We start from the raw sequence: 14,860 nt of genomic DNA on the forward strand, positions 1-14,860 counted from the left end.
CGTAGCTCAAGGTGTGACTGATGCAGTCCAGCAATTAGTATAGCCTCTCTTTGCCAAGTCCAGAGGTCAGTAGAGCAGTCATTCTTCGGTCCTCTTTCCAGTTATGGTGTGCTCTAATGTTCAGGGTGCCAGGGGTGCTGTGCTTATTACCAGAAATTGTCCTGGGGTGATGATGCAGTCACTAGCCAATGAGCTACCAGGTCCACTTCCCCATGAAGATGATTATCTGGCTATGTGTGGCATCTATCAACCCCAGAGTGCACTATCCTGCCCACTATCAAGATGTCTGAACTCTTCTTCGGTTGTTAGGAGCTTGGTAGTCCACCTTTGAGTGAGGCTATCATTGGGCGACATGTCCATTGGAAATCCGGTTTGGGCACTGGTCTCCCATCTATGTTTCTGCCATCAGTCTGTCTACCTGAACAAAGGGCAGCCCCTCAAGAGTGTGATCATCACTTGCCCACAAAAGGCGGCTACACCTTTGAAGTTCCCCATGTGGGCCAACACCCTGAGTGGTTGCCTGCAAATGTGAGGTAACACCTTGCCCTGTAGCCGGCTGCTATTGTTCTTAAACTTGGGAGTCATTCACACGACTCTCCAGGAGGGCAGACAGCTGTCTCGTGTGGCCAGTGACTTTGTGAGGCCCCCGAGCAAGTGGGTCACAGAGTGGCAACTTTTCTAAAAGTTCTTTATTTGTGACATAAAATTAGACTTGGGAATCAAGATAGGTTTCATCCCAGAAATATTTTGATACCTTACAGTACCCATTTGAGTAGTTTCATTCAGAAGTTAGCCAGGCTGAGTGGTCAGTCTGTAACCCTGTGTTAGCCAACAGGGCTTGTTAGACTCGGCATTTACAGTGGCTTTACCCCAAGACTTTTTCTTTTTTGGCTTCCTGTTTTGAATCCTGTTTCTGTTGGTTGTATGAGTCTGGGCACTTTACCACTGCTGTTCAGTGTTAAAGTCAATATGCTCTCCAGATACATTATGTTATGAATTGCCATTTCCATGATTGGCATATTTGATGTACTGGTATGCCCTAGTACAGCGCACTGTGTGTGCCCGGGGTCTCTAAACCAAATGCTGCTAGTTGGCCTGCAGCACTGATTGTGCCACCCTCACGTGTAGCCTGTAAATGTAACTTAGACCTGCCACTGCAGCGTCTGCATGCAGTTTGTAACTGCCATGTAGACCAGGCAAGTGCATCCACTAGCCAGGCCCTAAACTTCAATTTTCTTACATGTGAGTCACCCTAAGGTAGGCCCAAGGTAGCCCCATCAGCAGGGTGCAGTGTATGTGAAAGGTAGGACATGTACTGAGGTGTGTGGCATTTCCTGATATTGAAATACTGCCAATTTCGTGTTTCACTATTGAAAGGCTATCTGTCCCTTAGGATGGAATGGGAGTTAATTTATAAAACCTCTATGCCTCTGCAGGTTTGTGTATTGACTGTCTGGCTTTGGAGTGACATGGGGCTGGGGATGATCATTCTCTCAGACGGCCATTGGGAATGGGGGTTGATATGTGTCCTGCCTTTTCCTGAATGAGTCAGGGCTGGGCTGAATAGACCTGGGCTGCATTCGGAGTAGTGGGAGGAGTTTTCACTAGCACCTGATAGGCATGGTCTGCATTCAGAGTAGTGGGAGGAGATTTCCTTTGCACCTAAATAGGCCCTGTCTGCCTTGGACAATGCCGTCTCCACCTCCTGCCATGAAGCAGCACCAGAGACAACAAAACTGGTTTTGGCTGGGCAAAAAGCTTTTCTGCCACTGAGAACAAATACATTTGTGCTATAAAAGGTGGGGTCCAGACCCCAGAACTTTAGATTACTGTTGAACCAAGGAACTTGCCAGGAAGAAGGTCTGGAAAAGCTGTCAGGAGGAACTGTCACTATGCTGCATACTCTGTTGTATTGGCCTGCTGCTTGCTGTTTCTGTCTTGGACAGGGAAAGGAATGGCGTGTACTTTCATCATCCTGCTGTTAGAGTTTTCTCTAAGGCCTTGATGTAGAGCTTGTCTCCTGTTGGAAGTCTCAGGGAGATCAAAGACTTTAGAGAACTCACTGGAATAAAGGAACCTGCCAAGAAGAAGAGCTGGAAGAGCTGCCAGGAGGAGTACTGCCCCTGTGCTGTGATATTGCTTTGTTGGGTTGGCCTGCAGATGTTGCCTGTGCCTTGGGCAGTGGAAGGTTCTGAAGTCTCATAGACTGTAAAGACTTCACCAACCTCTGGGTACCACTTTTGGAACCGCTGTTTCAGTTGCCACAGTGAAGGGAAAAGCAACTGACTCTGTTGCTTGCACTGTGTCGTGAAGGCACAGCAGAGGCCACCACTGTAACATGCACCGCAACCCTGGTCTCACTGACAGCGTCGATCACCCTCCACCGCTAGCAAGCTGCTGCTTGCACCGTTACCTGTGGGCACTGCACTGCACTCTGCACCGTCTCCCTTCACTTCACTGCCCGGCTCTCACCGACGCTGTCGTTGCACACAGACCATTAATTCCGTGACCGCATCATGGCTTGGGGGCACTGCTCGTAAGTCACACGACGCACCGCCCCATCCCACACCGCAGTCCGTACTGACCAACACCAGCTTCCCACAGCCAGCTCTGTTGCCTGCACTGTTATCTATCAGCACTGCAAAGAGCACCGCCTTCGCTCCCCACTGCAGTACTGGTCTTAACGAATTGGTCTCGCCGAATTACAACTGCGATGGTTGCAATGACCAGCCAGCACCAATGTGTCAGCCACAACACAAAAGGTACTGTCCACAATTCTGTTGACGCACCCCTGACCGATGCGGTCAGGTGGAATTGTTGGATTCTGTTGGGTACAGCACTGTGGTAGAGCTGGATGGAGCGACCAACTTCAAGGAATTGTATTTTTAAAGTATTCTTGCGAAGTGCATATTTTTTAAGTATTGTATGTTGGATTCCTATTGTTTTGGTCTTGTTTTGGATATATAAAAATATTGGATATTTTTCTAAACTGATGTGGTGTCCTTTTGTAGTGTTTTTACTGTATTACTGTTGGTTATGTGTAAATGCTTTACATACTGCCTCTGAGATAAGCCTGACTGCTCATGCCAAGCCTCCAAGGGATTGAGCAGGGGTTATTGTAGGAGTGTAACTCCCTTACCCTGACTAGGAAGAAGGGTCGCTACTTGGACAAAGGTACCTACCTCAGCCAACTAGAAACCCCCATTTCTACAGGGCTACACACTCTCCCAAAGCAAAACAACAATTTGGAAATGTTGCTGTCAGGACATATATATAAAGTGCATGTCCTGCTTAATAATATACAGCTCCCTGCCTTAGGGCTCAATAGGACTTCCTTAGGGGATACTTGCGTGTATGATTAAGTGAAGTGGGGGCTTGAATGGCAAATACAAACCAGCAGTGATACCACTGCCCTTTCAGTCTGCAGTGGTAGGCTGGAAGCCATTTTATACTTTGTCACATACAAGGTGGCGCAATCAATGCTGCAGCCCTGTGTGGGCACAATCAGGCCTGGCATAGTCCGTGGAGTTCTGCTACACAGCACTCCGTGAAGTGACAAAAAAAGTCTGCAGAGTTCCGCAAGTGGCTGAGTGCGGTGCAAACTCCTGCTCATGCTGATCTTCCTGCTGCACTGTAAGAAGTTCTGACCAAGCGGCAGCTCACACTTGCCAAATTACCATTGTCCATAATGCGGAGCAGAGTTTTCTGCACTTCGCAAGCTCTGCGGAGTGCGGAAAACTCTGAAAACTCAGCGAACAAAGTGGAGTTCACTGCCCAGCCCTAGGCACAATACCTTACAGGCCATGGGCACTCTGGGTACCACATACTAGGGACTTATAAGTAAATCAGTCTCTGCCAATTGGGGTTGCCAATTCGACGTACACTTTGTAAGGGGTTAGAACACTGGCACTGTGGTCTGGTTAGCAGGCCTCAGGGCACAGCCATCTGCATCAGTCCAAAAATGTGAGGATAAACATGCAAAAAGAGGCATTTCTTTACATCTATAAGCTAACTTTGGTGACGTAACACAAAGTGCGAACTCAAACAAACCGTTTTGTGCATGGAAGGCCTTCTATACTGAAGAATGCTATCAGATGCCTGACATAAATTAAAGCTGTGCCTTCCTCTTTTCCGTTAAGAACACCTTGGCAACAAGAACAGCAGTAGCCCATCCATATAGGCTGATGGGCCATACCCTCCCCCTTTATCTAGGCAAGAAGAGTGTCTGTCAGGGAGAACAAAGGTCAGCCTGACAGACTCTCTTCTTGTTCAAGTCAGGCAGAGAGGAGCTGGACATGCGCTAAATGTTCATACTCTTGGCTGCTTGAGCTGAACATTGCCAGGCTAAGGATTTCACAGCCCTGTCAGAGTGACCTCCACAGCCTGGCAAAAGTTCCTTGAGGTCCTCTCTCTTGTGACGAGGGGGATCCTCACTGATTGCCTCAGACCTGGGCGCTTCAATTCTACACCCGGAAGTGCCCAGTGCCGAGTGTTAATCAGTGACACCTCGTCATGGAGTCGGGTGGGGTGGGGTTGGGTTTGGCAGTCTCTCTTACCCCATCCCACTCTGGGACAAAGTTGACACTGCTGCCTTTCCCCATTGGCTGGAGGGAAGGCGGCAGTCTCAACCCTCCTGGCACCTCTGAGGCTTTCTTATCGAAGAGCACCAACTTAAGTAAGTTTTATGTATATTTTATGTTTGATGCGCGCATGCGTATATGTATGAATGAATGTGTACTTGTTATTGAGTGGTGTGAATGTATGGCGGTGTGTGTGTGAATGCATCGGTGTGAGTGAGTGGTATGAGTCTGTTAGACCCGGGATCCCTGGTTGGCTGAGGTAGGTACCCTAGGCCAAGTATGGATCCGCGTTCCAACGTCAGGGAAAAGAAGGTCATCTGTTTAGATAGCCCCTCTCACCCCTCTGTAGCTTGGCACAAGCAGCCACGCTTATCTTCAAGACAAATGTGTAAAGTATTCGCAACCACGCTCACAATAACCCAATGACTCCACACGAGTGTTGTAAAAACACGTATAAACTGTATGTAAAAAGATATACAATAAGACTACATGATATAAAACCAACATATGAGGTTGGGTAATATTTCTCCTGGCCAGTTGTTAGGCCAGGAAGCCCTTGTAAGTTCTGGCGATATCAATGATCACGTCTAAAGATTCTCCTGTACTCCTAAAATCATATCAAAGTCGTAATGCTAAAATCTGATACGTTTGCAATGCAATAATACTATCATGCGTAACGTAACAATCAGGTACTTTGCAAGATCAAGTAAGGCAATGCATGATACCACCACCAGATATGTCGTTCTGCAAAAATAAGGCAATGCATACACACTAATCAGGTAAATCATTGTGCAGGAGAAATGCAATGCACAATACGCTAATCAGGTAGATCGTTATTCAGAAACAATGCAATGCGTCATGTGACAATCAGGTAGTTTGTTATGCAGATAAAAATGCCATGCATCATACACTAATCAGGTAGTTCGGTATGCAGGAATAATGCAATGCATAATACTCTATTCAGATACGTTGTTAGACAAAAATGATGCAATGTGTAATACGACAGTCAGGTACTCCATTCTTCAGAAATGGAATAATGCGTAATACACTCAGGCCCCGATTACTGGGCCTTAGGCAGTCTCTTCACCTTTCACAGTTGCTCCTCACACAGTACGATGTAATCCCAGCCCCTGCACCACCACTGCTTTGGCGATACGGGCTGCAACGCGAGTCGAAGCAGAGGTGAGCACTGCCAACCTAGAGAGAGGCTGAGAGCTTCTCCCTCTGAACTCACTCTCCTCTCCTCAGTCGGCAGCTGGGCCTCCAATGCAGCTTTGAGAAATGGCAACAGCGGCTCAGGCCGGCAAATCAGCTCCTCTGGGACTGCCAGTCCTGGTCGCTTCACTTACGAAGATCTCAGGCTGCCACCAAGCACACGCAAACAGCGTCGCTAAATCTTCTTTCCCTCTGGATGCATGATCACTGGGCACCCCAAACATGAGTCTCCGGATGCACGAAGATCACACGCACAGCATCACTGATACTTACTTTACTCCGGTGCAAACAATACACGGCAAATCCTCACGAAGGCCTCACAGTGCACAACACACATGCACACAACTGCGTTGAGACTCACTTGGATTCCGGTGCACCCGATGACAAGGTCAATCCTCATGAAAGTCTTGCAGTGTACAAGGCACCCGCACACAACAGTGTTGAGACTCACTTGGCTTCCAGTGCACACTAACACTGGACAATCCTCACAAAAGGGTTCAGGCAGCACAAAGAACATGGACACGGTGTCGCTGATCCTTACTTGGACTCCAGGTACCCCAGATCACAGAGCGATCATCCTGAAGATCTCAGGCTGCACAAAGCACGCACACACAGTGCCACAGAGACTCATTTGGACTCCAGGCACCTGCGATCACAGGTAGTCCTTACGATGGTCTCAGACTGCAACAGGCGTGCTCACACATCACTGCTGAGACTCTCCTAGAAATGTTTATGTTCCTGTGCTTCCGAACAGGGAGCCAGCTCACCTCATGCCCTTGGGGATAGTTACTTCAGGACACAGCACACCACAAAGTCTTTCCAGCAGGGGGAACCAACACACAGCAAAGTTCCTTTAGCCTTTTCTTGGTTAAAACAGCAAACTACAGGTCAGCCTCAGATCACACAGCAAGAGCAGTCCTATCCATCAGTGTCTTCAGTTATTTCTTCCTTGGCCAAGGTCAGCTTGATCATGAAGCAGCTCCAGTCTTGTTCACACTTGATCAAGCAATTCTCCAAAGTACAGGGGCTTCATCTCTCATAGTTATACCCTCGGCTTTGAAGTCTTTGTGCTTCAGGGGGCATTGACCCCTGCATAAAACCAGTTCTGGGTGCATCCCTGCCAGTGACACCTCTCTTCCTTTGATTAGTGGGGGTCTGGATTCTCAATCACTCAGCAGGAGATGGGCAAATTGTTTTATAGCAGCAACCCAGGCCACTTCATCTCTAAGGGCTTCTCCTCCCCCTACACTCCAGAGGCAGGTCATTCTGTTGCTGTCTCACCTCCTCCCCTGGGTCAACACATTCCCCAGATCCTATTGCTTTCCAATCCAGACTGTCAATCCACAGCCAGGCAGAGAAAAACAGAAATGTCAGAGCATAAGTACACAGCCACTTCTAAGAGAGTGGCTTCTGAAAACACAATGCAAAAGCCACCTACATAAAACGATGTGTTATTACATTGTGAGTTCAGGCATACTAAACTTCACCTTTCCATCTTAAACTTTTAGGAAGATAGGCTGGAAAACATATTACACAGCCTTCCTATTCTATTCTATGGGCAAGATGGCTTATCAACAGTGAAAAACGAATATTGAGATTATTTAACTGTCAGGACTTGGCACACACCTTAGTACATGTCATACCTTTCACATGCACTGCACCCTGCCCAGGGGGGACCCTAAACCTACCATAGGGGTGTCTGCTGCACACACAAAGGGAAGGGTAAGGTCTGACAAGTGAATGCACTTGACCGAACAACATGGCAGTTTCACAAACTGCGCACAGGCCCTGCAATGGCAGGCCTGAGTTCCCTTTTTAGGGCCACTTGTGTGGGTGGCACAAATAGTGCTGCAGGCCCACTAGTAGCCTTTGCATTACCAGCCCTGGCACACATAGTGCACTTTACTAGGGACTTCACTTAGTAAGGCAAACATGCCAATCATGGGCAACCAATTACCATAACTTCATACAGGGAACACTTACACTTTGACACTGTTTAGCAGTAGCAAAGTGTCCAAAGTATCTAAGTTGGCAACACTATGTCAGACAAAGGTCTAGCGGGAAAGCAAAATGTTTAGGGACTTTAGCCAAAAGGAGCCAGGTCTTACAGCCCCCACCCCCTTCCTGGTCAAATTTGTGTCCGCCACTGGACAAGAAATCAATTGTTTGTAGGTTTGTGGTCATGGTGACACGGTAAGTCTAGGTTATTTTAACTAAAATAGATCCCCTAAGATAGGGATTTTACAATGTTTTATTACCCTTAGCTTATTTTCCTTTTCTGGTGCAATTTACCATTGCTAAGCCCATTCTGCCACTTTCTCAGTAGCTGCATTCCAGGGTGCTGAGAGTAGGATGTCCTGGCATGGACTCATTCTAGTCACAGCCTCCTGCAGTGTGGGTTGGTTTAAACATTGTTGCCAAATGTAAGAGGGGTTTCTAGTGCAGCCTTGACTATTGCTGGCTCCCGCTACATCAGTTGGATATTGCCAGTAATTCTTCAGAACCGTCCAGGTGATGACCACACAATTCCAACCCACATAATTCCACAACTAACAATTCCAATTCAACCCACATAATTCCACTCCAAACCACAGACATGCAGTCCACTCAAAACACATGTGTAAAAGGCAGTTATTACAAACTCCAATAGCTCTAACTCTTACAAATGCGAGATCTATTGCATTGCAAATACTTGTTCAGTTGGTAGCCTCTTTCAAACACAACCCCCTAGTTAAACAATGCCTAGAACCTAAACTAGTCCTCTGCATAGATGCAGTAAATAAAGGCTTCCTGCCAGTCACTTATCAATGGTCCCACTACCTAGGTGAAGACAACTAGTCATAGGATACCACACATCCCATGCACCAGCTTCACTCATAAGAGCTATTGCCCTCCATGGGCCCTTTCACCCTTCACTTCTCAGACATATCCCAAGAGAGGCAATACATGTCTATTCAAATAGTGTCTCTATTGGCTTGACAGCACAGCTTCTGGTATTTAAGCCTATATAAAATGAGAACCTGCTCCGGTTACCCATATTTAGGGACTGAACATTATGTAATGACACGTACTTCACTATATATGCATGATTTGTACCTTTATCTTAATCCTTAAATTATTATCCCTTACTCAGGAATCTGTGAGAATACACTGATTTCCCAAAATATTTTCTTTTGACCTTCTCTACTGAAGTTGATACATGTTAACGAATTTCACAAAAGAAAGCACACCCCTGTGTAGCTCACTCAACCGATTAGGGTTAAGAATTCAAACATTCGTAATTTGATAAAATCCTTAATTTGGAAAGCCGGAATTTCCTTGGTATTTCTCAGGGCTACTCTTCGCAAGTCTCATATATATCACAACTGTTATTGTATCAGGGAGACCAAATAAGGATTGTCTCTTTCACTCCAAGTGTGTATACTGTACCACAAATTCCTGTTCTCCATCCAAAAATCTTTAGGTCCTTCTCAGAGCACTCCTTGGCATATGTCGACAAAGCAGCACACAGGGCGTCTTCACTCTTCACAGAGTTGCATGTATCGTAGATACAGTTCTATGCCAGAAAAAAGGAGTAAGAATTGAAAATTATCATTTAAATCCTGAGAAGGTGCATGTACATATCCTCCTCTTCAGAACACCGTTCTTAATTTAGCTAAAAAACACTTTGTTACTTACAGGAGGGTATCCAAAATATTCACAGTTAGGCTACAGTCCCTGAACACCAAGGAACATGTACTTCCTGATACGTTCAGGTCACACCATAAAGACCTAGCAACCTTGTGGCAGTCAGACATGCCCTACAAATCACAAGGCACAGTTTTCAGATGGCCACACCCATGTTGAACGACTATCAGAGGTTTTTGATATGACTGAATCCAGAATGAGTGGCTCAGGCTTCTCAATTATTCACTATTTTCTTAAAATATCTCAACCAATGTAACCGTTTAAATAAAAACGTGTAATCATAGAACCAATATGTGTAGAGGAAACACCAAAGTAATATATATGTTCTGGGGGTGTTTTCAGACATTCTAGTCTGTCCCATGTTGGCAGCGAGACTAGAAAAGGTGGCGGAGAGTAATGTTTCACCATCATCGTTTCCAAATGTGGATGAGATTTTAGTACGAATTCAATTTGGAGGAGAATTATGATGAAATAAAAGATGGCTATGAAAGGAAGTTCGAATAGTCACAAACTCACTTCTGCTATAACAAAGAATAAGCACAGCTATTACTCCGAACGCACCCACACACCATGGCTAAAACATTCAGGAAATTTCTACTCCAATAAAATATTAATTATAAATATATAATTTACAACATGGAGGAACAGACGAGCATATTTCATATTTCGATTTTTTCAATTTGGAAATCGCCTAGTTTGCAACCAAATTGGAATTAGAGTGCAAACCAAGCAGCATAAAAGAGTGAGTGATTAAGTCCAGGCCTTAATCACTTCCAGATTGGACTACGGCAACATTCTTCTCCTGGGGGCGTGCAAAGAGGTGACCCGCAAACTACAGACAGTCCAGAACATGGCGGCTTGACTGCTCTGTAAACTTCCCAACCTATCCCCCACTTCCAACTCTCTTCGTGAATTGCACTGGCTACGCATTGAAAGCCGTACAAAATTTAAGGCCCTCTGCTACATGCACAGAATCAACGCAGGTGGAGCCCCATCCTACCTTAGTACTTTAGTGCATCGATACTGCCCTGCCCGCACTCTCCGATCATCCAATCAGTACAGGGTTCATGTTCCCAGAGTTAAGAGAGCCAGAATGGGTGGTCGTTCTTTCTCCGTCCTGGCTCCCTCCCTCTGGAACTCTCTTCCACCATCTCTTCGCACTGAATCCTGTTACCTCAAGTTCCGCAGAGAAATCAAAACTTGGTAATTTAACCAATAACTCTGCCTCTTCTTTTCAGTCTGCTCTCCCCCTTAATCTGGTCCTTAGCGCCGGTAAACCTCCGGGTAGCTGCGCGCTTTAGAAGCTTAAATGTAATAATAATAATAATAATAATAATCACTGTCTTCGTAGCAGCCCATGTGGCCTGTATCAAGGGGAGTCATTGAGGATTTGTGCTTCTCTGTGCTCTGGGATGCCAACCATATTACAATTAGAGATTGCCCAGGAACAAAATTCCGTTGGAACTGCTTTTGTTGCCTGGGCACCCGATCTCCATGAACTGCCTAGCATCAACTTATAAGCACATTATAAGTCTGACCTGTACAGAAAAGGTTTGGTATAAGAGCACACAAAAGAATGTGTGTAACACAAATATGCCCAAAGAGACAATAGTTTTTCCATGTTTACAAATTTACAATACAACCATGCAACCAACATTTTCTTTATCCCAGTACACTTCCTCAAGGCTAATGTAGATAATGGCCGAACTATCATGAAAATTTGTGAGCAATGACTAGTAGGAAGTATTCCCAAAATACGATATGAAGACAGGAGCCACCGATGTCCAACAGAGCAAAGGAGACAGTGTTGTGTCAGTGGTATGGCAAAGGCATCATTGTGTCCCTCCATGTGAAAAATAAGTTCTGGTGGTAGTCATGATCAAGTAATCAGGGAATTTATGTTGGCTCTCCAATAAGTTTATCGGAAAAGGGCATGAAGCAAAGCTAAGATTGTTCTGAGTTTAGAGCAAGAGCAACATATGACAATAAACATGACACTAAATTTGGAGGACCTGTTGCATCTTTGGTCAATTTGTCTTACAAAAATTATTGTTACGTACTCCGATCCCAAAACTTTTGTGTATAGTAAAGCCAAGGTCATTTGTTCGCAAGAATAAGCCTTAGGTAGCAACGGTTGGTTATTATTGAAAGGCCAGTCTTTTCATTCATCATACATTTTGGATGCTTGTATACCCTTACTGTTGTGTGAATGTGCGTGGATGTGTAAAGAGCTTCTTTCCACAGTTACCTTTCTTTGGATATGTCTGACCTCTGACAGAAGATGTGATAATTTAGCAATCTACTAACATGAGATGCCTAGGGAAAGTGTTGCTAAGGATCAATTGCAAGGTATGAAATTTGAAGATGACACAATATTTTGACTTTGGAATATTTTTCTTCGTCATCTTCCGCAGAGAGGAAGCAACATAGACCAGGAGTTTGTATTGTTAACCCAGGTAGGCTAGACCAAAGGGTAGGACCAGAGGACAATGGTATGCTATACTGAGTAAAAAAAGATGGATTAGAATTCAGTCTAAGTGATTGTCGGTGGCTGACACTTTTGCAACCATTCCACCCATCAACTTAATATATTCAATTCAATTCAATTCAAAATTCTTTATTTTGGCTTAAATGCCATAAAAGAACAATGCATACTTTACATTACATTTCATTAATAAATAAAAACATATCACTGCATAAAAAACGTTAGTTAAAAAAGTACAATTCAAGTTGGAAGATAATTGGAGCGGAAACAATACTTTTATAAATCATAGAATGGACCATCACGTCAATTTCCAAGCAAATCAGTTCAGTTACAATTGATGCCCCATTTGTTTGCTTTGATAAAAGATAGAAAGTAAAAATCTACTGACACTAAATGTTATCTGTTGAGATGTGTTTGTTGTTAGGATTCTCAGAGCCTGTGAACATGACCTCAAGCCTAAGAGTAGGCATATTGGTTTGATCCATCTCTTTCTTGCCTGAGCATAAAGAGGGCAGAAAAGGAGGATATGTTGCTCGTTTTCAATCTGGTTGAGTTCACACATAGGACAAATTTCGTCCTATGTGGGGACGATAAATCACGGTTCCTAGCCCAACGAGCCAAAGTAGTTTTAATTAATAGATTTCTATATCTGAATTTTAAGAATAAAGTTTTGGCAAGTGGGGGCTCTATTTCATCCATAAAAATCTCATAAAAGGGTTCGTCCTTAAAATTTAGGAACTTTGAAACTAAGGTCCCACTAGTTGTATTACTTACAGTCCTATTTGATATGAAACTCCAAAAGGCCCTTTTTAGAATTAGTTTGGGATTGACGGGTAATTGCTCGGGGTTCTCCCAAAAATGTTTCAATCCTATATTACTCAGCCAAGTCTTAAAGTGCCTCAGCCATGGGGTGGCAGTCTGGCTGTCAAGTATCATGATTTCTTTTAGCCCGTCTCTATAATCTTGGAGTTCAGGGACATGCCATAATCTAACCCACAGCATTAGAGGTCGAATCAGGACTTGGTGGTCAGTTCTTTTAAAGTTTAGGTCCAGTTCCAGGGGTACTAGTGGGGTGCCTCTCGGGACCCTTACCAAACTTCGCATAAAGTTATTGTCTAGGACACTAAAAGTCTCCCTGGACCCAGGACCCCATATTTCTGCACCATAGAGGACTGATGATTGGACCTTAAATTTAAATAATTCCATCACTGGGGACACCGCTTTGCTGGTGCTCAGGCTTTGCTCCCTAAGAATTGGTTTAACATTCTGTGCAAAGATTAATTTACTTTTATCCATTTGGGCTTTCCAGGTAAAGTTTGAATCCAGGGTCACCCCTAAATATGAAAAATGAGGCACTCATTCCAACTTTACACATTTTAATGTTGGACAGCCCTTGTCCGGTTTAATCGGATTTAGGGCCATACATTTGGTCTTCTTCCCATTGATCTCCAACCCCTTTTGGCTACAATATTCACTGAAGGTGTCTAATAATGTCTGTAAGCCATTTTTCGTTTGGGAAATCAAAATGGTATCATCAGCGAATAGTAAGGATGTCACCTTTTCGCCGTTCAGTTTAGGAGAGTCATTTTTACATCTCTCTAAAAAAGAGGGAATATCGTTTACAAAAAGGGAGAAGAGCGTAGGAGCCAGGACGCAGCCCTGACGGACTCCACGTTCGATGGGTATTTTTTGAGTTAATTCACCATTTGGGCCCCATCTAATTCTCGCAAAATTCCCTTCGTGTAACTCTTTAATCTGAACGACAAGATTATTTGGCATGCCTGCTGCACTCAAGGTTTTCCATAAGAGATTGCGAGGCACCAGATCAAATGCTGCCCTTAAATCAACAAAGGCAACATATAAGTGGCACCTTTTAATCACTACTTACTTCCAATAGAGGCAGCAGAATCTAAAGATATGATCTATTGTGCTGACTTTTGATCTGAATCCGGCTTGGAATTTAGTTAGAATTGTATTTTCATCTAGCCAGTCACTCACGCGTAGTAAAATGTGTCGTGAGTAGATTTTCTGTAGGATGTCCATTAGACTTATTGGCCGATAATTACATGGGTCCATCCTATCTCCTTTTTTAAAAATTAAAACAATTTCCGCTCCCTTCCAACTTTCAGGGAATTCTAAAGTGCAAGATAGTGTATTGCACAAGTAATTAATGTAAGGTGCCCATACTTCTAGGTCATGCTTGTATAGGTCCCCCGGGATCTTGTCCAAATCTGGGGCTTTCCCAGATTTGATTTGGGTTATTGCCAGCTCTGTTTCCCCCAAAGTAAAAACCAGGTGGTCTGCTGGGGGTTCGTGGTTTGCCACACTTGTGTCCATATGTGGGTCATCATATTTTTTGTATAAATTCGTAAAATGGGTGACCCAAGTTTGCTCATCCAAAAAAACGTCTTTGACCACCCTACCTACATGGTTCCCATTTGCGACCAGCCTCCAGAAAGCCACATTATCACGCGATCTGGCGGCTAGCAACAAATTGGCCCATTTGTCTTCCTCCCATGCTATCTTTGAGGCCCTTTGGACAGATTTATAATTATTCCTTGCTCTTTTTACATCTATTGGAGACTTGGTCTTTATTGCAATTAATAATTCCCTCTTTGACTCTCTGCAGGATCTGTCATACCATGGCTTACTGTGGGACAGATTCTGGGTCTTCTGCTGGTTTTTTTGGGCATTTTGGTGACTAGTAATCTTAGGTCAGCAAAAAAATTCTGGTGTATTGGCAAGAATGACATTTTGGTTTCATCCTCAAACATTACGGCTAAGTGAGGTCCAAAAGTCCCAGCAAGAAGTGAGTATATTTCACTAAGGATGTCACTGTGGTCCAGTATAAATGGCCATTTCAGAGATCTTCTGTTGTTGCTAATATGGATCT

General features: G+C 44.4%; 1 protein-coding gene across 1 annotated transcript in view; it reads right to left on the reverse strand.

The window, feature by feature from the left end:
• Positions 1 to 14,860, reverse strand: part of LOC147733211 (mucin-5B-like) — a 1,334,855-nt gene that overhangs the window by 928,331 nt on the left and 391,664 nt on the right. The window contains exon 7 of the mRNA XM_086956056.1: positions 9,225 to 9,351. Within this exon, the coding sequence (XP_086812182.1) occupies positions 9,225 to 9,351 (127 nt within the window). The remainder of the gene's footprint in view (positions 1 to 9,224; positions 9,352 to 14,860) is intronic.

The sequence above is a fragment of the Lissotriton vulgaris genome, chromosome 2_1, assembly GCF_964263255.1.
Source record: "Lissotriton vulgaris chromosome 2_1, aLisVul1.2, whole genome shotgun sequence".
Taxonomy (NCBI): Eukaryota; Metazoa; Chordata; class Amphibia; order Caudata; family Salamandridae; genus Lissotriton; species Lissotriton vulgaris.